Source organism: Platalea leucorodia, assembly GCF_965183815.1.
Source record: "Platalea leucorodia genome assembly, chromosome: 1".
Lineage (NCBI taxonomy): Eukaryota > Metazoa > Chordata > Aves > Pelecaniformes > Threskiornithidae > Platalea > Platalea leucorodia.
Window position 1 is genome coordinate 111,400,980 of NC_138823.1, and position 26,641 is coordinate 111,427,620.

Here is a 26,641-nt window from a genome sequence, read left to right on the forward strand (position 1 = left end):
TGGTGCTGCAGCAGAGCCCTAGGTTGCTGGCTTTCAGAGAACAAGTGTAGGTCTCTTCTTTTTTTCCTGTATGGGAGTGATTGTAATTTGAGAGAGATGATCCTATTCACTTTCTTTAAGAAGGCAAGAAAGATTCTTGAAGAAGAAATAAAAAGGCACATTTTACACAACAAAAAGTCAGCATAAATTGAGATATTTTCCAGAAAATCTCACAGTGCTAAAATTGATGAGTTTGTAGCATTTCAGGCAGTTCTGTCTCCCATTTTGTTTTGAGGAGACCCTGTTAGCTATGCAGGAGACAGGAGAGCATCCCAAGGAAGCTTACAGGAGTAGGCAGCAGAGCTTTCAGAAGAAGGCAACAGCTACCAAATTCAGCAATTCGTGAGGAATGTGTTTAAGTGTATTTCCAGTGCCTTGGCATGTCCTTACAAGTTCTTGAAAATAGTGAAATTTAAGCACAGAATCAGATACTTCTGCTGAATTGGAGCTGAGGGCTCCACATACACAGGCAGCATCTGTCTGTCTCGACTCCTGTACTGTACACTTACGTCAGGGAGTCTCTGCAAGGGTGTAATTGAAGGATTGGTTCAGGAATTCACGGTTGCCTTTGGATGTCTAGAAGAAAACTGCCTGGCATACGCCGTGGTAGTTTGCATCTCAGCCAGAATTTTTAAGAAGTCGCAAATGGTAGTAAATAATTTCCCTAGCAGAAACGGAAGTTAGATTTTGTCAGTTTGTTTTGGTGAGAGGAGTTCCTCTCTGCTAAGGCTAACAGCTTTGGTCTTTACACTTTAAATAAGAAATGTGAAAATGTCATTATAGTCAGAGCAGGTATCCTGTCTTTTACACTAAGTTGCCCCCTGGTTTTCTAGACAGGTAGAGCATCTCTCAAACAGCCAGGAGTCAGGTAGGTCCAGATTCAATTCTAGCCTGTGAGTAGTCTCACTCATTCTTTACTCAGCTACAGCATAAATAATAGTGGCAGAATGTACCTGTAATATTCTGATGGTGCCTTTAATGAAATAGTTACTGGGTGGGATATGAAGAAACAATGTGAAACTGGCTACAGCCCCAGTTACTGCTTTGCAAACTTGTTACTATGTATTTCTGTATAAATACGTGTCAACCGATTACATTTTTATGGAGTTTCAAGTGAATTGCAAGTGAAGCCCTGGACGATGGGTGCTTTGGCAGGTCTCTGTTTGATCTAAGAGTCTTTCCATATAAATATTCAATGCTCTTCAAAATGGAGTGGTTTTGGACCCCCAAGCACGTAGAATTTACTGCGTACCTCTGCTCTGAGGGCTGACCCAAACACGGCAGAATTTTAATTCCCTCTGTAAAATTGACTCCACTAGTTCTGCACATTATTCTCCCCGTCTCCCATTTAGCATGTTAGTCTGCTGACAGTAGAGTACACAGCACTTAGCAGCTGGTTTGTGGAACCATCAGTCAGGAAATTATATGATAAATAGGAGGTAGCCAGGTTTAGTGGCACTTTATTCTGCTTCAGCAGTTTTAGCCTGACTTTGGAAAAGTCATCATGTGGTTTTTCTTAAGGGTTGCAACAGGAGATGGCTACAGTGTAGTAACTTATTACACATACACTTGAGTTATGATGTTCACCAGCTGTATTGCTCATGTGTAAATAATAAACTGTGAGCTGGATAATTATGTTGGGTTTTGATATGCAGCTCTGCTCCGGTCGGCGCAGGGCTGACAGAGACAGCTCCCTGTGCCATGATGGAGTACGGCTGTTTCCCAGATGGAAACTGCAAACAAGATGCAACCGAGATATACAAAGGAGCTTAATGTGAGAGGACTCAAAAAGGTGTTCTTGGAGATTTATATCCTGTGTGTTAAATACAACTTGTTGATGCTCTGCACTACATAGGCCCCACAAAGGGGAATACCCTTTTATGGGTCATTTAATACTCATTTTCGTTTCCCAGATAGGGGAAGATAGATGTTTACATTCAGGAGGGTTAAATGGTGTTTTGCTGCATAAATATTGGGACTGCTTTTAATGGGTAGGTGCTCAGGCTGGGTGAGGGTGGGACAGTGAGGAGGCTCGGTGTCCTGAGCGGAATTGACATGAATAAGGGTGACAAAATCTCTGTGGTCTCACCTGTGCTCCTCAGACTCACCCTTTGGAGATGCGTAGGGCAGAGAAGGACTTGCCTGTGCATCTACAGAGGCATCAGTGACTTCCTTCTTCGCTGAAAAAATGGTGGCAGAGTTTTTATGGTAAAATGCCAGACATCTGCTTTAAAACCTCCTCCCTTCTTTGGCTTATGCTGCTGTAGTCAAGTACCAGTGAAGCAGGGAACAGGGGAGGCAGGGAGATGCGCTAAAACACACTTCTTGTGCCCCTTTTCCCCTTGTCTACTTTGGTGGCTAGTGAAGAATGGGTTTCAGGAGGTGGCAGCAAGCGTCCTCCACTGGGACGATGGCAGTGTGTTCACAGGGCTACCTGGTCATCCGTGACCCACCTTTACTCCTGCTGAAGCCTGGGAGTGCTCGGCATGGGGAGCGAAGCTTGTAACAGATTGCATGCCAAGGTCCAGTTGGTGCAGCAGAACCGGAATTAGAGCTACCGCGAGTTTGAGCTCCCAGCTCCCAGTAGTAAGCCACAATTATTTTTCATTTATGGTGCCTAAGCTCTGAGTCAGTAAACGGCAGAAATGTGCTGTGGCTGATCACATGCTGGTGATGTTTCACAAAATCAAGCCATGAAAATGGACAGGCCATGTCAGATGTTTCCATATTTTCCTGAAATACTGGGGATATACCCTCAGAAGTTATGCAAGTTCCCCTTCGTCCCCTCCGTTTACACCCTCAGGGCCATGAGGTTTGTCCCTCTAGTTCTTTCTTCCGCTTCAAAACATAGTAATAAACCAGCTCAACTTTTGACAAACACCAAGGGAAAAATCTTTTTTTTTTTTTTTTTTTTTAACCTTCTCTAGTTGATATGAGGGAACTGCTTTCACAGATAACATCTGAGAGGAGGATTACATTTTGCAGAATAGGAAAGGCAGGAAATACAAAGAGAAGATACCTTCAAGAATCAGAAGGCAAAACCGAAATAGGCTTAGTTTTACTGCCAGTGCATAATTTTCTTTCTTTCTAGAAGCATTTTAGTAAGTCCATGTCATGACCTAACGTCTGTACTTCTCAGCTTTTGGTGTCAGATACTAACACATGATTTCATCCAAAGTGGCAATCGGGTAATAATTGGGCAGGATTGGTTTGTTTTGTGCTGCTGGAGATCCTCAGCATCTCCTTTGAATTTTGAGCATTTGGGAGGCAGCGGTGAGCAGCACGGTTGGCAATAACCTCCTTTAGGCACACAAATCACACCGGTGTGCTGGCGCGAAGAGCTGCGGTTTGTGTGCGTTGTGTCCTCCAAAGCAGGGAGGCAATCCTGCTGCAGAAGCGGTGGGGAGCTGCAGGGCGGGCTTATGCTTGGCCCCTCAGGGCAGAGCCCGTGGGGATGGCAGGGGCACATTCCCCCTTTTGTCAGCCTTGTTGCCGAGGCTCTCAGGAAACAGCGGGAAACAGGAGCCCTGGCAGCTGCAAAACCCCCTTGGAAAGCATTGGAGGAGATGAGGCAGGGGAGCTTACTGCAGCCATGTGTCCCCAGGTCTCCAGCTGTGGGGACAAAGAAAGCACCTTTCCTTTTTAAGAGCGGTGTATGAAATGAGTCCCCCTGTCCTCAGCCACATTCCTCCAGATGCGGCTATCAGTGTGATGCAGTTAAGCATCTCCAGTACGGCCGTTCCCATTTGCATTTCCCTTTTAACTCCATTGTCTGATTTATTCTGGATAGTCATTTCTCAGCATGCCGCTTCAGTTTTGTTTTCTGTTGTAGGATTGTGTGTACATCTCTGAGGATATACTTTTTTTATTGTATTGTATTCTCTGCTTAGGCTTTTTGTCCTGGGATGATTTTTTTTTTTCTTGTTTTAATACAAAATAAATAAATCAGGAATGCTTATGAAAGGCTTGATGGTCCTTTTGATCTGACACTTCACATATGGGCACATAATTATTTATTAAAGACTTCTTTACGTCCCTTTCCATTTAAGCTATAAAAAGAGAATATTAAAATTAGTAAATACATATTCATGCAAACACTGTGGGCCAAACTCTCCTCTCAGACAGACCTGACTCACTGCAGCAGGGAAGGAGAATGCAACCCGTAAGTCGTAGCACTGTTGACACATGCTTTTCAATATCTGTTCTGTCTTTATGAATGTTGTTTTTAAAGAGTTGTTGGAGATACTCAGATCCGGGAACCTCGCTTGTTTTTTCAGATCCGCCTCACCTCTTTCCAGCATTCCATCCTCCTGTACCAATTGATGCGAGACATCATGAGGGACGCTACCATTACGAACCATCTCCCATTCCTCCTCTGCATGTGTGAGTATTCAGTATTTCCCCTTGCTTCAGCTGCCTGGAAGAACAGGCAAGTATACGAACCTTTAAAGCCATGCACCTGGAGACCTTTGCCGGTCTTGCCGGAGAGTGAGATTTACTTTTGGAAAGCGTTGAGGTTATCTGTTTGTGAAGCAAAACCCAGGCTGGTGCTGGAGGAATTCCTGTTATAATATGTGGCCGGGAAGTGTTACCTGTATGTTTTGTTGGCATTTGTTCTGTGTGCTGTTGCTCCATAAATACTAAATTAAAAAGTGCTGAACCCTGTGAAATACAGCCAGACAAAACATGTATTTTGTCTGTATTAGGCTTGGGATTCTTCATAGCTAAATTTCTTCTCATGCCAAAGGTTTGGGTGTTTTTGGTTTGGTGGTGGTTTTTTTTTTTTTTCAGTGAGTGCTATGAAGCATAATGAAATTTTTGGTGAATTTTCGTAGTCCCCGTTGTGTGCACGCACAGGCAATCGGTTGATTGATGGGAATGTCACCCAAACAAAATGGCAAATGTGATAGAGCACATGGTTTACACAAAGATAAAAGAAATGAATACCAGTGATAACGTGCATTAGAAAAGGGTGGTAGTGGTGAAATCCTGTGGAAATAAATATTATCTTATTCTATATGGGGAGACGGATATCAGCATTGCCGAATAAAACAGTTGTTGTGTCCAGAAAACTGCTATATACCGTTAAAAATGGATCTGAAAAGCAGGGCTTGGTACTTCGCTAAAAGGCTTGATATATACATTTAATCATATCTACTAATCACCTCTCATACTGAGAAAATACAAGAAGAAAAGCACAAGTAATACTTTGAAGAATAATGCTAGTTGTTTAGATGGCAGATTGCTTTGCTATGGCTATTAGTTACAGCTGTGTAATTACATATATGCAGAAGAAAAATGGAGTTGTTTTAAAACAAGTCCTCCTCTGTGAGCAGAATTAATTGATATTAACAATCCTAACTACATGCCCAAGTACACACACAATATTTTACTAACAGTTTTTTTGGGTCAGTCCTCTATTACTGAATTGTAATTTCAGAGCAGATTTGCCTGGAGGTAAGTAATAAATCTGTGTTGCAGTCTTCTTGGGCATTAGAGGAAAAGTGGGTATTTATAGAAATAGAGAGTACAGAAACTTGTGATTTATTCCTCAGAATTCCTCTGATGCATCACTATTTACACCACAGTCAACCACATCATAAAATATACTCAAATATACGCTTAAATTTGCTGCTTAAAACAGTTGTAAGCTGAAGGTGGCAGGCTCAGACAGAGTCATTACATGGTCATCCTAGATTTTGCAGTGCAGTGAATATTCTGCCCGGATGTTTTTGGGAGCTGGGGGAATGATCCTGCTCCTCCTGAAGCTAGCGGGGAATTTGCCTTTGTCTTCAGTGCGAGGCAGACGGGGTAGGGAGCCCCAGGAGTTGTTGTAATCTGTATCAGCAGAGGACTGTCATCCAAAACCTGGGTACCGCCCGTGAGCCTTCGTGGAGGCCTCTGGATCCCGTGCCATGTGGGACCCTGCCTGGCTGCGCTTGCTGTGCTGAGCCCTCTCCAGAGCCCGAGCCCCACAAACCCAGCCCATACCGTGACACCCTGCACCTGCGGGCAGGGCTTTTGGGTGGGTAGACCACTGTTCCCCACTTCGGATGACAGTGGGAAATCAGGACCAGCAGCCTACACTGCTAAAAGTGCCAGGATTTCTGTATGAGCCCCAAAAGATGTTGAAAATGCCTGCTTCATGCCTCGTTTGGCATTCAGCAGCAGTCCTCTCTGACGCCAAAATCAATGCCTCTTCTAAGGAAAGGTGCCGCACGCCCCCGCTCCCCGCCATACCCTGCGGTGCAGCGGTGATTCAGCCGGGCCCGGCAGAGGCTTGTTAGGGATGAGGAGATCTTTGCGTGACCTGATATGACTGCAGGCAGCTGCTTTAGAAAGACACTCTGGTACCAGCCCAAGCTTTAAACTGAAAATTTCCTTGATAGCGGCTGCTTATTTTTCCAATAACTTCTGTCAATTCTTCTGCTCATTTGGTTTGTGTTGCCATTGGAATGATGAGCTGTAGTGGACCCTTGGAGCTGTTGTGGTCGGTGTAATTAAATGTAAATACATAAATAAGTGGGTTAAAAAAAAAAAATCTGTCATACTCCAACAGATTCTTTGTAGATGTTAAGGTTTGTCAGGCTTTTGCAGTTTTCAGGAATATGTTTTAATGTATGCATGAGGCAGATACCCAGCAGTTCTCTTGCAAGTTCACAGAGCCTGGTGTGAGTGTCACTTAGGAATGTTACATTTGGGATTGTTCGGAGCCATTACTTGAACTGCTGTCTGAACACCCATTTTTTTAAAAAAAAAAAAAAAAAAAAAAAAAAAAAAAAAAAGAGAGAGAGAGAAAAAAGAGAAAGAACTGGGTCTGAGAAGTTATTTGAGAATTCCGAGAGAAAATGGCAAGAATACCAGTCAGGATACAAATGTTTACACGGCTTCATCAATGACTTCATTGTATGAGTGGTTTTCACCTCAGCTCCATAATGCTCTCAAATGTGTGTGTGTGAAATATAATTAAAAAAAGGGCAAAAAATTGGCATCATTCCAGTTATCCAAGCTCCAAGAAATGTGCTCTAGAACCTGTCAAGCCTTAGTGGAATTAGTTTAGGTGTAATACAAGTGCAGAAAAAAATGTGGAGAGGGCCTTGTCTGCATGATACCTACAATGTGTGCACATAATTTTGAACAATGGCCAAGGGAAAAAGAAAAAAGAAAGGAATTTTTAAGGTGTTACAGGGCTCTTATGTACTTTCAGCTCTAAAGATATATATGTATTTATATGTATAATTCTTGTAGTTTAATTGCTGATGGGCAGAACTGTTGTATCCCAAATTTCAGCCTGGAGCCAAATTTTATAACTGAGTTATAAACCCCTAAAATAAGGGTTTATGTTTATGATGGAATTGCTGACAGATGCTTATGTATAGTAGGACTAGCAGGCATTGCTGTAATTATGCTATCGTATCCTATCATTAAAGATTTCAATTGGAAGAGGTTTATAAATTGCTCTTCTTCTTAGATAAACCACCCTACATTAAGGCATCAACGATATGGTGCAGAATTAAATTAAAATCTCATAAAATGAAATATGTTCTGTATTAGCTGTTTGACACTTAATTTGCCTCTGAATGAGTAGAGGAAATCACAAATTAACCTGCCTTTGTTTTTCCAGCCATGGCTTATTAGGTGTTAGAACAACTGCAATTACAGCCCAATAATAACCCCCAACCCTTATGAATATGTACTGAAATGTGTCACTTTGTGTTACCAAAACCTGTTTGTTAGGACTGTGTAGTTATCCTGGAATTTCTACAGTACGTCTTTGGTTTATACTTCAGGGAAGATGTATGAAACTTTTAAGTTGTTGTTTAGCGGCAACACATGAATGGTGTAATTGGAGCTAGAGCTTGTGTTTTCCTTTTTTTTTTTTTTTCTTTTTTCTTTTTTTCTGTTTCCAAATTCAAGGCATGAATCTGTTTTAAAAAGTATTGCAGTAAACTGTAATTCAATTTTGCTACTTTTCATTGAACTAGCAAGTTAAATTACTTACTAAGCATCATATGATTAAAGCACACCAAAAGAAACATGGCTTTAGTAATCCCACTTCTCGCTTTGTTTTTCTTTGTTGTTGTTTTTGTCTAGCTCTTTCTTAATTTTCAAAATTGATTTCTAAAGTAATGTACTAAAGGAGAAACTGAAGCTAAACTATGATTTGGTCCTTGATGTTTGCTATGCCATCCAGTAGAGCATGATGCCTTCTCTGATTGGTGTGCAGTGATTCAAAATCATGCTGCTGCTGAGGGTATTTATTTGGACATAAATTAATACTTGGAGCATGCTATTTTATTTTACTCCTCAAGAACCAAATCATAAATTTTTACTACCAGCCAACTTCCAGTCGCCTGATGTCTTTGTTCATGTTGGCTTTGTTGGAATGAGAGTTGTTAAGCAGTGAGCAGAGGAAGAATAAGGGTGTCTTGACTGTTTTTATGGCAGTGCAAGTGTAAATAACTTTACAGTCCCACAACTTTTAAAATCTGGCTTAGCCACAATGAGAGTTTATATTTATTAATTAAAAAAAAAAAGCTCCTAAGGCAGAGACAAACTTCTACTGACAGATTTAGCCACAGCAATTTAGGAAGTTACCACTCTTGGTCATTCATTTGTTCCCACACCTTTACCAAGTTGTGTCAATAGGTTGCTCCCAATCTGCTTCATTGCAAAGTTGGGTTGGACAGCCTTTGAAAGTGACCTCACCTGGTTATTTCCAGGTGCTGTTAATGCAGCTGTGAAGGAAGCATGCTTCTGCAGTGGCGGGGCAGGGGACAACTGCCAGCTGGCAATATCAGGAATAGCTCCAGGGTGGTGGCCTGTGTACATCTCAGAGCGGTTAATGGACAAGTCGTAGGAGGCTAGTAGAAAGTTAAAGTTTCAAGGCTGAACATCCTACAAGATCATAGAATGCTTTGGGATGGAAGGGACCTTTAAAGGTCATGTAGTCCAACCCCCCTGCAATTGGCAGGGACAGCTTCAACTAGATCAGGTTGCTCACAGCCCCATCCAGCCTGGCCTTGAATGTTTCCAAGGATGGGGCATCTACCACCTCTCTGGGCAACCTGTTCCAGTGTTTCACCAACCTCATTGTGAAAAATATTTCCCTTGTGGTCAGTCTAAATCTACCCTCCTTTAGTTTAAAACCATTACCCCTTTCCCTGTTGCAGCAGGCCTTGCTAAAAAGACTATGCCCATCTTTCTTGTAGGCCCCCTTTAGGTATTGAAAGGCTGCAATAAGGTCTCCCCGCAGCCTTCTCTTCTCCAGGCTGAACAACCCCGGCTCTTTCAGCCTTCCCTCATAGGAGAGGTGTTCCAAGATACACCATGCGTACTCCCAAAACATTCATCCATTTAGTCTCCATCTCTGTTTCATTTGCCATCCCATTTTACATTTGCCCTGGACTGTGAGTAAGGGAGCGTGAGCAGGTAAATCTAAGGGAAGGTGCACTGATGTTACCCATATGCTTACGGCCGGGGGAAGTTGCCCTTGAAAAGAGGAAGCTGGAAGGTAAAGCTGCTGTCTTGTAGTTTCCTAGGATCAAAGATACTCCAAGCTCCTTTTTTTCTAACTGCTGATTGAGGCTAGCGGCATCCGAGTTTGGCAGTCTTACTCCCTGAAATGATGCATGTGCGGATAAGCGTGCGTGTGCCTAACACGAATGCCTTGAACAGATATTCTGAACTATGTGAATGCACCGGTACTAAAGCAAAGCATGTGTTTTTGCTTGCAGTCGGCTTCAAGTTGATAAAAAGAGAGTCTAATTTTTGGATATGTTATTTCATATCTAATTTATATAGACATCAGTTACACAAGGGTGAAAAGGAAAGGAAAGTCAGGCCCAGACTCTCAGCTTTCATCAACCTCTGATTTTGGACCACGCATTACAATGAGGGATGTCCAAATGTGAGAAGATTAAAGCGTTGGCTCCACAAAATATCCGTGATTACATGGGAGAAACTGCTTGCCATACGTTTGATAGGACGTTTAGGTTTTCCCAGTCCCATCACTGACATTTTGATTTTTCCTTTGTACTTTCATTCCTAAGCTCTTACTTCTCTTAAAAATCTCAGTGTTTAAACCTCTTAAATCTTTTACCTGCTGCTTTACCTCAGTGTACCTCTAAGCTGGAGACTTGGCAAGGAGTCCGCCAGCTTGTCAGGGCATTCATTGATCCTGTCACAGGGGGAAGGAGAGCCCCACCCAGTGTGAAGAACATCACTTGTTGAGTTGGCTTTAATTACTTTAAAACTTGGAATGGGTTTTATGGTTTAGCCAGGAGCCATCGAAGAGGAAAGACTGAGAAGCTCTTGAGACATGAAAAGATGACTGTAGTTACAGCTTTCCAAAAGTCATCCATGTAAGTATTTTCTGTAAACAGGGAGAAATCTTGTATTAAATGGGAAGCACCCCAAGAACCTGCCCCTGGAAGTGGAGAAGTGCAGCATTGAGAATAAGCAGCTGCTCATAGCCTGGCAGATTTTTATAGCGAGTCTCTGAGAAGGAAGCGGCATGGTCTGGTGACTCTTTAAGGTTATTCAGACTTTGTTATATCTTAGAATCAGTTAGGTTGGAAAAGACCTTTAAGATCATTGAGTCCAATCCTAAATATACCATGGATATGTGTGTGGTAGGCTCTGCAAGCAACATGTGTGGCGCTTAGTGACAGAACAGCGTGGTGATGGTAATTCACAGAAGTAAAATAGCAGGGCCAGATGCCCGCACATAAACTTCAGCAGATAATTTTCATTCAGTGCCAGGCCTTTTACAAAGTGGGGAAGAGGGAGCCTGAGTCTAGACCAGAACTGCGATCTCTCACTCAGTATATAGTGTTGCATCATTCAAAATAGTGAATCAGTGTTTTGTTTAGCTGTTGGTACTTGTTTAGTAATATTTACGTTAAGACTTGCAGATCATAAATTCTCCTTTGCAAGCACACTTGCAGAGTAGCTTCAGAAACAGACTGTGTTTTTAAAAACTGTCTGAATCTGGGAAAAGTTTGGAAAGCAAATTATTAGTGGCATATATTGAATTGCAGAAAAAAAAGGATATGATTATCTTAAATTTTTGATTGAGACACTTGAAAGGAAAAAAAAAGGTAAAAAATGTAGGTAAAAAATAGGTAAATATTTGTGAGTGTAGCTGTTTTACATAAGTTTAGTTACATTGGTTTATTTAGGTAAGCTGTAGTTAAAAGTTTTTGCACACTCAGTTCAACTCTTATATTTCTCACAAGTTTGTTCTCTTCCTAGTAGGAAGAGAAATCTTATTTAAAAGTTCATTTCTGCTGGCAAATAAATTCTAGATCAAATAAGGATTCACTGCTAAAAATCATCACCGTTTTTAGCAAGCACATTTACATGAAAGTCAACAGAATTGCCTCTAAGCGCACCAGATTACATTTGGTTCACATCATTCATCTGTTTCTGCGGCGGATAATACTTTGTGACATAATCATTTTCTCTGGAGTAGCTAATTGTAATGCCAAGGAACTACAGATTTATAAAGGAGAAACAATAGCAGCAGATAAACATTGCGTTAACAGAGGCTCTTTGTTCTTCTCGTACAGCCAGCTTGATTTTGGGATGGTTGGAGGAGTTACAGCGATTCCAGTAAGAGGAAAATTTTGGTGAGGTTTTTAATGTAGGAGGAAAAGCTTGTAAAAAGCAATGGTTTGTTTTGTTAAAAATCCTTTGGCAGAAACTTTCCCCGAATCTTCCATTCATTTTTTATGTCGAGAAAAGTGCTCGAGAGGCAGCAGCCCTCAGCCTTAATGAGAAAGGCATGCTTTCACCGGTGGGCTGCTGGCTGACCACCTCTCATGATACAGTCACTCAGTAGCAGCAACAGCTCGCAGGGCAACTTCCCGGGGCGATGTGGAGGGAGAAAAAGAGGGGAAAGCCCTCGGTGGTCCTCAGGAGCGCTCCTCTGCTGGTCTAAAGGGAATCAGTTGCCTGAGCCCCACCTGAGAGGCAGAATGGCGCAGATTTGTCTGGTGGGACCCAAACCCAGCGAAAGGGATTCTTGAAGAGGTTTGTATGGATTATGTTGTTGCAGAGAAACAGCGCCTGGGTTTATCAGCAGTAAGGTATCTGTCGGCACTGGACAGCATAGCCACTTAGCTGATTTACCCCATCTGGGCAGTTAACAGTGCTTAGATGAATTCTCGGCTGCCAGTGAGAAGTGGTTCCCTAGGGCAGGCTTTCAAACCAGCATGAATTAAGAGATGATGGAAGCAAAATGAATGGCCAGCAAAGTCATGCCTCGGGACACTGTATTGTATGGAACATTTTTCCGTAGGCTGAGGAATAACTAGGCATGACTTTGAGCTTTTGGGGCTCTCCGTGTGCGTGGATGTGTTTACAAGTGTGCATATTTGTGTGTGTGTGTGTGCATCTTTACATAATAGTGTGAATATCTTTGCTTGCATTTATCATGGACTGAGTGATTCTAGATCTTTACAGTTAAAACTAATGGAAGGATCTACAGAGAGTCTGAGAAAGATGGAAAATTAGAGGGAAAAGGTGAACAAAACAAGTAGGAAAAATGTTCATGGGCAAAAAAATTGAGAACGTGGATCATTACCTTAATTTAACATTTAACCAAAAATACATAGAATAGCTGCAATGCTAGAGTTCTGCTGCTTGAAATTTCTATTATCTCATTCTGTTATCAGCTGCAAAGAATGCAAGCTCTAAATATAGTGCACATTCAGAGGCTCTGAGCCTGTGGTTTCTTGGACAAAATTCCTGTGTTCTTTGTGCTGTAGTCAGCAGTATTAGTCGAGTGAGCAGATATTGACTGTGGTATTCACGTGCAGTGAACCAGAAGCAAGCCAACTCTATAGAGGCTGCTGTCAAACTTGTTGCAGTGGCCTGTGAGGTACTGGACTGTGACAGACTCCTTTTTTTTCAGTACAATTCTTCCACTCATGTTAAATCTTGCTTCAAAGAGAACTGAAATGTTACAGTCTTAGCGTTCTTTCTTTCTTTCTTTCGTTCCCTTTTTTTGCTCTCTTTTTTTTCAAGTGTACTGGTGAGATTTCTGTGTTGTGAATTGGAAGTCTCTAAAGTGAGAGTAGGTATAAACTGGATGAAATGCGAGCAATGAGTACATCTGCAGTGTAGGAGCACAGAGCATCTTCATCATACTCTCACACAATCTTTCCCTGACTTAGATTTTCTCCTCCCCCAACAAAGGCATCATGTCCTATGCTCTTGGAGTATGGATTGAATTTAGTTCAGACTTTTTTCCCAAAGGAAGAGAAAACAGAAGTTTAAATAACACCTTGTTTCCCTTTTTGTCACCCCTTAGTCAACCCACTATATGTTTTTTTTTTATTGATATATATATGTGTGTATGTGTATGTCTATATTTGTTTGTATGTTTGTAACAGAAAGCAGGCTCTTGAGCTGGTGTCAGCTGTGCTTCTGAGATGCAGGAGACTAACTAGCTGCCCCTTGCATATTCTCTATTATATGATGGTAGAAAAAAAAAAAAGGCAAGACCCTAATTCCACCCAAAGGAATGTGCTCAACGGGTGTTTTATCTGTGTGCCTCAGGGTAGGCTGGGCCAATGTTTGTGACTGATGTTATCAATTAATAGAGGAAATGATTTAAAGAAAAATGTTATGCTGTTTGATTTTTGCTCTTAGAATGCTTTAGGTGACCAAGGAAGGACTTGGGACCTTTTTTTAGAAGAAGGTTTTCATTGAAGCTGGGCCCTATGGAGTTGCCATTAAAGACCAGACAAGAATATATTGCTTAGTCCCTTCCAGCACTGAATGTGTAGGTCTGATCCTGAAATAGATTATGACTGCATTTATAGTTAGCTTTACAGGGTTATTGGACATTTTCTGGAGACCCCACAGAGGTTAGACACAGAGGCAAAATATCCTGAGGCCCATGAGCCAGAAATACAAAGCTTCGAAGGAACGAACTGACCCATCTTCTTCTTGAAAGCATTATTTATGAGGTGCTGTGACCATTGGTGTTAAGGATCAACAGAAAATTAGGGAGTATTTCGCATGTGGGAGAATTTCTAAACATATCAGATTTAAGTGGCTATCTCTTTAAAGATACAGATCTTTCAGTCCTGTATCTCCTGTTGAAATTCAGCCTAGATTTATCACGCCTTTTCCACTGGCCTGTGGAAGAAAAGATTGATAGTCTAGTCCAGTTTATAGAGGCCACCAACGTAAATAGCCCCATTTACCAACACTGTAGACAGATTTGGCAGGGCGGGGGGCAGGAGCTGAATAACCAGGGGCAATCAGGTGTTCTCTGCTTCACCCTGGAAGATCACTATCAGCGTACATCATCAAGACAGTACCAAGAAAGCTCACGTAGCTGCCTCTGTCTTGGTTTGCCGTACTTGTTCTTCCGACGTCAGTCTTCCATCCTGACATCTTTTGTGGGAACTGTGATTCTACTCTTGTGATCAGATTGAATTACAAAGGTGCTGACGTAGCAAACGTGTGGGTAGGTCGTCCTGCTGGTGCAGGTGTGTCCGGCGTTGGCCAATTTGTTCCCTTTTGTGGTTTTCATCTGCACGCCTAGCTACCTGTCCTGTTTAGGGAACTAGTAATGCTTCCAGCATTTAGATAGTGCATTTACTTCAAAGACTTCCAAATTGAATTTACTACTTCTCTAAAAAATGTGCAGCCAGAACATTCATTTGCTTTACACTTAATGCTCCTTTTTCACAGATTTCTCCCCACAGCCACATTAGAAGTGGTGTTCCCACCCGTTTCTGGTTCTTGAGGTTGTTCAAAGTTACAGCTTTGCCCAAGGAATGCTTTTTTAACTCCAGTTTTGCACAGAAATAGAGCAAGAACAGCAGCGTGAAGTCTTTGTCTCATTTCTTCCGATGGCTGCAGTGTTCCAGCCATTACATATATTCACCATTTGTGAGAATCGACTTTTAGTGCAGATTACGTAGCACTACAATGGCTTTCAGTGCCTGCAGGATCAAAAGGAAGCTGGCCTGGCTGACACAAAACTTCTTAGCCTAACATGAGAACTGAGTGTTTCCCCACTCTGATTTGATCGCACCCCAGCCAGCCACTGCACCTAGACCTTCGATACTGGCAGAGAAAATGGGGGAAGCTCGGAAGCAGTTGTGTTTTCATAGGGTCACTGCTTGACTCATAGTCGTGGGTACAGCATACACAAGTACCGCACACCTGCTACTGTCACTGAGGTACGCTCTCAAAATTACTTTTCTTCCCCAAATCAACTGTTATGGATTTGTCAGGGAGGGGGTTGGGGGGAGGGCATTTCAGAAAATAATCTATGTATTTTACACAGAAATACATATACAGAAATTTTTATACAGACATCTCTGTACCTCTGTATATATTTTTTTTTTCTGCAAGTAGTACGGTTAGGTGAGAAATTCTCACTGGTGCTCTCTCTGTTTACTAATAGTCACTAATCCTTGTGAATATCAATTTTGGGATGTCTGCTAATGTTAGTACAGAGATGTGAAGCAAATCCAGCCATACCTCAACTGAAATGATTAATGTTGAACCTTCACGTCACCATTTCTGTCAGGATTGTAGTCCTTTAAAGTTAAAAGTTGTAGTCAAATGTTCCCTTCACAACCAAATTCAGGTAGCAAGTGCAATGAGAGACATTCAGTCACTGAATTTGTCTTTTGCTATTGCCAACTTGCTTTTGTTTTAAACTGCTAAGTTCTTATTTTAGCATATAAAATTAGAATTGAAGGAAAGCTTTCTCTCTTCCCCCAAGTCTCATTTTTGTAATACTGTGGACGTGACTTACAGTGGGCACTGGAAATGAAAGCTGAGGAGTTTGTTTTGCTTTGGTTTTGAATTTGGAAAAAGAATGTTTCTTGGCATCACATTGAGGAGAGTGTTTATTTGAGGTAATGCGAGAGGCTTTTCGGGTGCTTTGCAGGAGAAGGAATGCCTGCCTTAGCAGGAGGAAGGAGTTAAGGGAAGAAGAGGAGCTGAAATTTGCTGAAACAACAGTGAGCGTGGCATTCTCCGATGCTAGGTAGGGAGGGCTTAGAAAAATCATCAGTGAATGAATGAAATGAGGAGAGAGGTACTTAAGTACTAAAAGTGCTAAAAGCTGCATTCTCTAAAAATTTTAAAACATTAAATTATGGGAGTAAAAAAACATTAGTTTGAAAATACTGTTTTTTGAGAGAACAGAGTATTTATGAAATATCGGTTGATTTCAAAGTTTGATTTCACTATCACGGGTCATACCCATCACAAGAAAAACTTCCTGTGAATACCACATGAGTTTTGTTGAGATTTAGGACCAGCCTCAAGCTCTTCATTCTGGTCAGGTAATCCCCCCGGTGGATGCAGTAATCTGGTCCTCACGTTGCGGGAGTGGATCCCAATTAGCAATGCTGTTTTTCCACCGAGAGTATTGCTGCACACAGGCAGGAGCACTCTTTGCATGCAGGGTGCATCCTCTTCTGATCTAGTAGAGAGAGAAATCAGGAGTAATTGTAGAAACCATTTCAACTCTCTTCTTAGCTTTGTACCAGTTGGATGTTTTTCTTCTTCTCCCAGTCATGCATACACGTAGGTATGTGCACTTTCTCTGTTCTGAATAATGACTTCAAGGTTATTTTTTAAAGACCTTCAGGCATTGTCTGTGTGTTTTTGAACCAGTGCACCGTTCACCGGTGTATTGCTTGTATAGAGGTCGTCTTTGATGAGGTTTTTGACATACGCACCCACTGAAGTTTCAGTGTACTCAAGCATCAGAAAAGCCACTATTTGAGTGTCTTTGTTTTCTTTGTTGAACTGTTTATTTTGCTTTCTTCCCACACAGTTCCCTGGCCTCACTCTGACAACTGCTTTTCTGCATGAATTACATTCCTCGGGGCCGCAAGTCTCCTAATTCTTCCAGTCGATTTGATTCCTGCCTGTGTGATTAGTCCTCTGCTCCAACACACAGTTGGTCTTTGCCAAGCAAACTGCTTGCTAAGTGCCTTTAACATGAAGACCTAACTACATTTTTTAACCTCATTAGTGTGTAGGGCACTGCTTCATTCTGGCTTAATAACATGGCCACTATTGAATCATCACTTGTTCTAAAACAGGTTACAAAAAGGTTACCTAAGTTGTCTGGTTTTCTTTTTGTATGACTGTGCTTTTGCTGGATAACAGTTTCTTTCAGCACATGTCCAGTTTTAGCGTGTAAGTTGCTTTTTGAAAGGCGACCCATCAGTTCTGCTCAGATGGATTTGTGATGCTGAGAAATTCCGTATTTGTATGTTAAAAAAGAAATTCAGCACCTATTTGGAAACAGCAAATCTAAGTAGTGAAATGGGTAAGAAAATGTGGCTTTGGGAGAAGAGAGGAAGAGGACTTTGGGGAGCTGATAAAATTTTCTTAACTTGTTTCAGCTTTAGAATTACAAAGATCTCATCTTCCCCAGTTTAAATACAGACTTCTCACTGTAACACTGAATGTACAGCAATACGGCCACAGTCTGCATTGGTTCACTTTGTCTCATGGGATCAATTTTTAGCTGAACGTATCGTCACTGAAATTTAGATTTCAGTTGCAATTGTGCGTAAACTCGAATGGACAAGATCTTACAGGACTTCCAAATGCCGAAAAGGCAGTTAAAAAAAAAAAAAAAGTCTCCTAAGAAGACAGCATCACCAGGGAGCCGGGGGAAGAAAGGAGGCACTGGGTCACATGCCACTTGTGATGGTGCATTTGTGCAGTTGCATAGCACAGCCACTCAGAGGATGAGACTTCATGATTAATGGTGTTTATTCTTGACAGAAGCCTCCTTTATTTATCTGCAATACAGTTTAGTGATTTTATCAGTCACCTGAATGAAAAATATTCAGTCATACCAATATTGCAGTGTAAATTGAGTAGAGTCACTTTTTATTATATCTTTCAGCCTTATCATCTGCACAGTAATTTTCTAGCAGGGGTTTGATACAGAAAGGCTGGATTTAGCTGTACTTGACACAAAGCCTCTTCAATTTCCCCTAAAAGTTCAGGCTACTCTTAGAAATGTGTATAAATATATATATATAAAACCCTCTTATCCAAGCAATTTCAGGATTTGAAAGAATAAAGATAAAATGCGCAAACCTGGATGTGAGAAATGTTGTTCATATGAAAACATCTAATAGCTCTGAAGCCAGTGGTGAAATGCTCTTTAGTGTTTAAGCTTGTGGCTTAGTGCAGTTCTTTTTGCACGGCTACGTAGTCTGACTTTCTTCTAATCAATCATCATCCAACTCCAATCAGCATACGGGCAGAGCCTATCGTTCATCCTGGGTGTAATTTCAGAGTTGAAGACTATAATGGCCACATACAGCACATTAGTCACTGCGATAACAGCTAGTGGCACTCCTGAGGAAGGGGGAGGACGGGGGAGAAGGGGAATAAAATTCTTCTCATTCTCCCAGTGCATTAGTGAAATAGGAGCAAATGTTAAACAAATGTTTATTCAATTAGCTGACTTAACAGCATTAAGTGTGAGAAGGCTTCTGACACTCCTTTGACCCTCTTTTTTGTGGGAGGAGAGGAAGGGGAAAAGGAAGAAAGAAAGGGATACATGAATGCCGTCAGGATTTATATATGCCCACATATTTATATGATGGTACTGCTGTGGTTAAACACTTCAAGAGATGGCAGGCCTTGCCTGTAACCGAGAGGAGGCTAAAATTTGAATAGCAAATGAGACCACCTCTAGAGCATCAAAAGAGAATTGCAGAGCAGGGAAGTTTTCTGTAGGAACGCAGTGGGTAATTTCACTGTCCGGTCTGTTATTAATAACAACTGATAACCAGTATGCTGTAGACCTTTTAGATTTCCCTGCTGCACTTTGTGCTACAACATGGTTTGAAGCGGGAATAGTATGTGGAGGTCCATGGCAGTCTCTCCTCTAATATGTAGCAACACTTTTCCAAGGTTTATTCGAATAACATTTGCTTGTCGTGCGCATCTGTGTTATATTCGTGATCATGAGTTCTGCATCAAATGCAGCATTAATACATTATCCTTGGTATATTAATGACCACAAGTCAATAGACTTGGAACTAGCTGAAGACAGGGGAGGAAAAATTTACCAGCACTGAGATTGGGGGTGCTGTGCAGGTATTGGGTCTTACCCTACTTACAGTTCATAGAAGTCAGTGTGAACTGAGCAAGTAAGGCTCTACCAGAAGCAAACGATGGAAATCACAGCATATTTTGTTAGCATTACTTTTATTTACTGTTTACATTGCTGCAACATCCACCAGCTCTGTGCAGGATCAGAGCTCTGCTGAGTGTTGTGCAAATACAAGGAGCTCTGCCAGCAAGAGCTCGTGGTCAGGCCGCTTTGGCAAATGAACTCTGGTGAGTGACTCTGATGGCCTCGGGGGTTACCAGCCCCAGCTGTTTTCCTTGCCCTGAAGATTATCCCTTGTCCATCAGCAGGGTCAGACAGTGTGCCTTTGCCCCATTTGCAGTCTGGCAACTTTGCTCTGGCTCACTGAAATCAGGCACTGAAGCGGTTAGAGGCAGAGATGTGCCGCCTGTGCTGGGGGGGCACCAGCTGGGTAGTTGGGGGCAGTAAAAGCTTAGTCAGCTGCCACAAAATTTGCAAGAGGACGTCCGCTAGAAGCCTAAAAGGGAAGTGGCGTTTGGATGGAGTAGTTATAGTTGGTCACGTTTTTGTATGTTTGGACCCTTTATTTGTACAAGCGAATAATTTGCCAAGCAAATCCATGTAATCCTTCCCCTGGTCACCAATTTCTTTGCAGCAGTCCTGAGAAGGATTTGGAGGAAGAGGCAAGCTGGGATGCTCTGTATGCAAAGGCCGAGTGGACAGTATTTCAGAGGAGAGCTGGGAGGCAGTGACAGCAGTTGGTGGCGGGATGGAAGGAAGAGGAAAAGGAGAGGCAGGTTGTTGTGGGGAGATTGCCATCATGTGAGGAGGAGAGCAAGAAGCCTGGGCTTGACTTGGAGAAACACTGGGAGACAGTACATGGTTTTATTTGCATTTTGCAAAAAAAAAGAAGAAAAAAAAAAAATCAGTCAAAACTGTATCTATCGTCATACACATTTAAGGAATGCATGTCAAGACTCGTGTGATGAAATGAATATACCTTGACTCAGTGGCATCTGAAGCAGCAGTTGCTTACTGTAGTCAATAGGGGTGTTACTGTGGGCTGAAAGTCACCAGTGTTACAGCTGACCTTATGTAAACAAAATGTTAAATAATGGAATTTATTGCTTTTTACAGTGTGAACTCTTCTTAAGGGAATCCACAAGCTGATGGTTGGGTTATTTATGAAGTAGTACGAATAGCAGAGGGTTTATGTAGAAAAGCTGGGTCTGCATTCAGGCAGTCCGTCAGTTGTAAAATAGGAATACAGTCACTGACTAAGGATTTAGTACCTTGATTAATGTAGCCAATTTTTAACTGTTACTATATAATGTTAACACTTCCCAAAGAAGGAAAGGAGAACCAGAGTAATATTCTTTTGCTGTGGGTTATTGGTTAATTGTCGTGCATGATTTCCAGCACCCTGAACATCTCTTGTGCAGTCATTTGTGTCTTTTTTTTTTTTTTTTAGCCCTGCAATGATACCTTTTAACTTTATGAGGGAGAAACATTTTGTTCTAACCCAAAGTGAGGTTATTTATATATTTTAGGAATTTACATCCTAGAACTGCACATGTTTTGTGAGGCATCATCCTTGCCTCAAAGAGAAAATATTAATAACATAGTATCTCTTGGTCTGACCTTTCCACTCTAGATACCAAGCACTTTCTCAGTGCTTTACCACAGTTTTACAGATGGGGAAACAACGGATGAGGAAGTCAACAAACTTGTCCATGGTGGCACAGCAGATAAGTGATGGAAACCAAACCAGAGCCTGTGTACCTTAAACCCTGATCTAGCTCCTCTTATGTTTAAGCTACATAGACACTGACCCGTTCATGATTTGTTTGTACGTATATCTGAATGAATGGAAGGTTGCTACCAAATACAATTCTGTGACTTATTTCCCCATACTGACTACAGTTCCAGTGTGAATTTTAGAGAAAAAGTGAGCAAAATATTGATTAGGTGTTGGAACATGGAAAGGAGTAGAGGAAATCAAGGTTCTTTCTCATATTAGGACTTAACTGTGTTCTCATTTTCCCTCTTCTTCATTTGCAACACTAAGAAAATACAGTTAACAGTGCTTACCTTTTTGTAGCACTTGAGCTCTTTTACATGAAGTGTGCTCTGACATTTCCATGTTTTCAATGAATTGTAATTCTTTAAATGTTCAAAATCATTTCTTAGTTTGTCTAAGTCCAAGAATGCAATACAGCAGCTTTTGAGGCAGTGAGTGATTTCAGGGGAATGGACTGCTTACTTTAAGACACAATTTCTGAAAAAAAAAATTAAGTATTAAAAGATGATATCATTTATTTCCCATACTATATATTTATGGGTTTGATTGTTTACAAGTTCAATTAGAAGTGCAAAAAGAAAAGGGACCGTGGAATTGCATTTTAAAAATACTCAGTGCTGGCCTCACTCTCCTTGCATTGAATTCAGTGGAAGCTTTACTGGTGGCTCTCGGGGAGAGCAGAATTGGGTCAGCTTATGAAGATCATGTCCGTGATCACTTAAGGATTTTATCAGTTAAATCAGTGGACAGTTTTCCATCAATTGCAGTTTATATAGGGTTGCACCCTACAATAGCAGCTAAAGATTTTGAGAAGCAGGATGATTATTTGACAATTTTTCCGTATCATTTTAGGTGTATAGTTAGCTCCCTGAGCCCGATTTATCAAGCACCTACAACTGCATATGTGCTTGTAACAGTGAGGAGTAACTTGATCATTTGGGCTAATCATAACTATTAGAATTGTTCTCACTTGTATTTTCAGGATCAAGCCTTACTTTCTTAAAGCTCAGCTTTCTTAGTATAAAAAACATTTTTTAGCCAGTCGTTGACTGCTGGTGCTGAAGGGTCATTCTGTACCAGCGCCTATAGCATTAAACAAACAATACTCCTTTAATGTGGGAGATATTACCAAAGGAATTGAGCCATGTGCTTTGAAATAGGAGTCACTACATAACGAGAAGGTCCTTATTATTTGTTCATCTTCCAGGATCTACTAGAAATAAGAGCTAATGTTTTGGGGGCAGCCATCAGAAGATTATTCCAGAAAAAGAAAAAAGAAAAGGATCATAGGCAGTTTAATGAGTTTAACATTTTTCAATTCGCCAGGCAGGGCTGAATTGAACAGGTATCAGAGAAACAGTGTGGATATCATTGGTATGAGAGTTATGCCATCAATGCTTGCTCCAGCATTGAATAACGTACTGTTAAATGATTAAATATCGAGGTTTGAACTTTGACACTTTCATAATATAACAAGATGGATGAAAAGGCAATAATAAATTAGGTTATGTTACAATATTTCATCCCACTTCGTTGACAAGCTTTGTTCTGTGAGATAGATTATTGTTCCATCTGTAACCTCAGCTCAGTGTCATATTTACAATGTTATAGTTAAGGATCACTTGCTGTTTTCAATATAAATGTATTTTTCAACAGATTCATAAAAGAGCCATTTAAAAATTTATCAGGACAAAACTGGGCATTAAAATTTCCAGTCCTGGAATTACAGTTTCCTTTAAAATCAGGAAATGCTTAAATTGCCATGATTTCTTTTTTTTAAGACAGGTTGCGCTTAGAAGAGGTTTTTGCCCAAACACAGCTTAAAGCTATTTGGAAACCATTTGTGACAGATCACTTCTCAAACACCAAACCAACCTCCAAATTTTAATCCAGACTTTCCTGCGACACAGACCTTTGCAGCTGTCTTGAGTGGCTTTACATCTGCTTCCAGAATACATTGCTATTGAAGAGCACTCTCTGACAAGCATGGGGGTTGCAGTACGCCCCAGGGTCTGCTGTACTTCTCACAGTTGCAAGAGATGCAAGAACAGGGACAATGTGCATTGTATTGATATTCTGGCATGCCTTAGAGAAGTTCAAGGACTCCAAAGCAAAGAAACCCAGTGTGAGGACGCTGAGGCCACTAATAGGCCATAATTGCCTTGAACAGCCTCACCTGGGACCTACAGCCACACCCCATGCACCCAGGAGCCCCTTTTAAGCTCAGCCTGAGGCCTTTAGTCCCTGTCTGAGCTGTGTTGTAGGTAGTGCCCGTCTCTGGTCCTGCTCCTGGCGGAGCTTGGGACCTGCACTGTAGGTAGCTGTTCTCCTGGATGGACCCCTCAGAGCTATGGTGTAGCTTCTCTCCTGTCGTGTCTTTGGCCCTGTCTCCTTCTGCACTTGACTGGTCCCCCCCAGACCTGGTTTGTCACTTTGCCTTGTCTCAGACTGCTGATGGACCCTGTTAGCAGCACCTGGCTCTGGTCACTCAGCTCAGATCTGGTGGCATGGAGCGCGTTGCCTGTGCTGGGGTTAACCTTGGCTCCTGGCTTGGCTTGCCTTCCCTTAGAGAGCTGCTGGCCTTTGCTGCTCCCCAGCACTCTGGACTGGGTCTCTTTTCTTCCCATCCCCTCTTCTTCTTCAGCTCCTGGGCTAACCACCCTGACTGAGTTACAAGGGTAAATCCATGTAAGATGGTTTCATGGTACTTTGAGCTGGTCCTCTGCCTGGCTCTTCGCTAGGTCTATGTGATAAAACTGTGTGACTTAGTTGGGAAGGGGGTGAAAAAAGGAGAATGGGAAATTGGAGTTCAGTGTTCTTGTTTTGTTATGAAATTTCTGAAGAGTTACAGGTTTATTACCTTGGAAAATAAAAATGCATTAATATTTTTGCTAGTCTTCATTTTTTAGAGGCTCAAAATCACCAAATATTTTCATTTTTTGAATGTACAGAATTCAAGGAAGTTGTATCTTCCTACCTGTGGTTTCCTTCTGCCTTGTGCCACAGGAGCAGTTCGGGAAGATAGGTGGGAGGAAAGGTGCAAGTTAGAAGGAAAAAAATGAGGTAAGGTAGGGAATGCTGTGTGCCTTCTCTAGCCTAATAGCTGGAGCTAATCTGGCACTTGTCACACCTCACCCTGCCGCACCAGGGACACGGGCAGAGTCTGGAAATTGTGCTCCTGAATCCTGTCAGTATGGCACTGAGAAGAGAGGGTGGCTGAAGGGCCACATAGTCAACAAGTTCTGTTGCTTGCTTACCTACGCGGGCATTTTTACCTCGAGTCATAGCCAGACAGCAGTATTTCACCTGCATGAGGTAGCTACTCTGTAACTACCAAAGAAAGGGACAGGATTTCCACTTGGATTTGGAGCACCTGATCTTCTTCTTTGAAAAGCTGGCTAATGCTTAGGTACAAAAAACAGCCTGAAGTGTGTGGTATGAGCCCCCCTACCCCCATTCTCTCTGCTGATGGAAAAAATGTGTGATCCTTTCAAGTTAATATGAGGTAATGATCTGTGCATGCAGATCATTTTGAAATACATATAACTTGCTCATGCTTGCCACATCAACTCTCAGATTCCCATAATCTTCCTTCCCCAGTTAAAAAAAGGGCTGCACGGGCTGAAAAGGGAATTGTACTTTGTTCAGTTTTTGTGGTGGCTAAAATCCAAACCTGCTGCTGGTCAGTCTTCTTGTGCAGAGTTCATCTGTTGCAGCTGTAAGCAACAAAACAAAATGACACACCGTTTTCATGAGTAATAACTGAAATCTTACACACAGCTCACCTGTAGTTCAGCAGTGGCCAGAAAAAGCATTAAAAAAAAAAGTGGCTTTATGTGTTTTGTGATTTGCCGTACATCTGATGCTGGTTGCAGCTGCTGAACTGGTGTGACCATGGAAGTTTTTAAGACTATGCAGACACCTTTGCAACATTCATCAAAAAAAAGTGTCATGACTAATAGGAAAAAATACACCTGTTTGCCCTTACACTGATCTCACTGCCTCGGCACGTGTGCGCCCTTCTCCTGCTGAGTAGTTGAGACTCTCCAGAGCATCAGAGTCTTGACAGGGAGAAGGTGGCAGGCTGGAGATGGGAGGGGAGCGGGAAGACCTGTGTTAGGCATGGAAGCTGTGCGGCGTTCACGGTATTTTGGCGCCTTAGCGGTGAGCAGGAAGGCAGTCTGGACAGAAAGGAGGGAGACGCCTTCACAGCCAGCCCCGTTCTCTGCTGCTTCTCTTTTACATCCGGGGTGTAGATGTAATCAAGGTTACTGACAAAATAGTAAAATCGGCCTAATGTGCCAGGATAAAAATTGCAGTGATAAAACACAGCCATAGGATCCCTTATACTCCCAAACCTGAAGACCTCCAACTTCAAATAAGTATTGAAAGCATGGTAGGCTTTGTATTAAATTTGAGTTGAGTTTGCAGGATCTGTGCGAGTAGATACAAAGGTCCTGATTCAGAAAAGAGCACGCATCTGCTTTGCTCCCTATCTCTGAAGGAAGCCTTAGCGCTCCGAGTATGTCGTTGAACAGGAAAACCCCTGTGTAGGAGAGGATGCGGAGCAAGTTCTGCCTTCCCATGGTTTACAGGTGAGGCATGAAGTTTCAAGCAGTATCACCCAAGTCCCATGAAGTAGCCTCAGACCTAGGGCAGAACACCATTTGCCTAAGGCCAGGGACAAAGTACATGTGAAATAAAGATGATGGAGGGAACTGCCACCCACATCTGGAGATCTGATTTGCTTGTCACTGAATGAATGTCTGCAGAGCCGCTGCTGGGCTGTACTGTTTGTTATGTACATGGGACAAAAGTCATGATTTATTGGTACACGAAGAGGTTGCAACATGAGATGCAGTATTGGAAAGCAACAGCTAATAGTAAGTGTGTTTGGCTGCACCCTTTCTAAAAGTCATGTTTTAATTTGAAGGAGGGAATATTGAAGTTTATCCTGGAAGGGAAGGAAGGAAAGAATATGTGACATCTATTGGAATAAATCAGGAGGGCTCAGACAGCGGGAGCTGAGAGCAGACAGAGGCAGGAGGGCAAATGGGACTGTAGGGAAAGGAGGGTCCAGAAACACAGAGGAGTAAGAAAAGTACAGGCTGGAAGTGAGCAGCACGTTAAAATCAGATGTTGGAGAGAGATTAGTAAACATCAGAGTCCAGAGCTGGGAATTTTATGTGGAATCTGATGACTCCTTATTTCTGCCTCTGATAATACAGCTTATATGCCTGCTGTTGATTGATGTTACCCAGGTCGGTGTCCTTTCCCTAGCATCCTTGGAAAACGAAGGAGCTCAGGGGAGTGGAGGGAGGAAGAGGCAGGGCTGAGGAGGAGAGAAGCGATTGAGTCCCAGTGTCCTTGAATGGCTACCACTGGACCTGGAGGGAGAAGCTGACAGCCTGGCTCTTAATCTTGCTCCTGCAGCAGTGTTTGGCTGTTGGCCAGCTGGAGAGTGAATCGCTGAGGCTGATACAGACTTTCAGCCTTCTTGCAAAAGCTTTTAAACAGTTTTCTGTTTGATATGCACCAGATAAGGCCAGGGTTCCTGCTTGCCTGTGTGCTCTTCAGGTTTCTAACTCTGAGTTGAGATCACGTTAGAAAAAATGACTTGTAAAATGACATCCAAACTTAGCTCCTTTGTTACTCTTGTATTAAATTTGCTATACTACTGTATTTCC

The 26,641-nt window shown here is 42.0% G+C and overlaps 1 protein-coding gene across 2 annotated transcripts in view; it reads left to right on the forward strand.

Moving 5' to 3' along the window:
• GLI3 (GLI family zinc finger 3) overlaps positions 1-26,641 on the forward strand; it is a gene marked incomplete at both ends in the record, with an annotated part of 195,883 nt that overhangs the window by 98,198 nt on the left and 71,044 nt on the right. For both annotated transcript variants that reach the window (XM_082330047.1, XM_082330048.1), the window contains one exon: positions 4,317-4,422. In XM_082330047.1, coding sequence (XP_082186173.1) covers positions 4,317-4,422 — 106 coding nt within the window. The remainder of the gene's footprint in view (positions 1-4,316; positions 4,423-26,641) is intronic.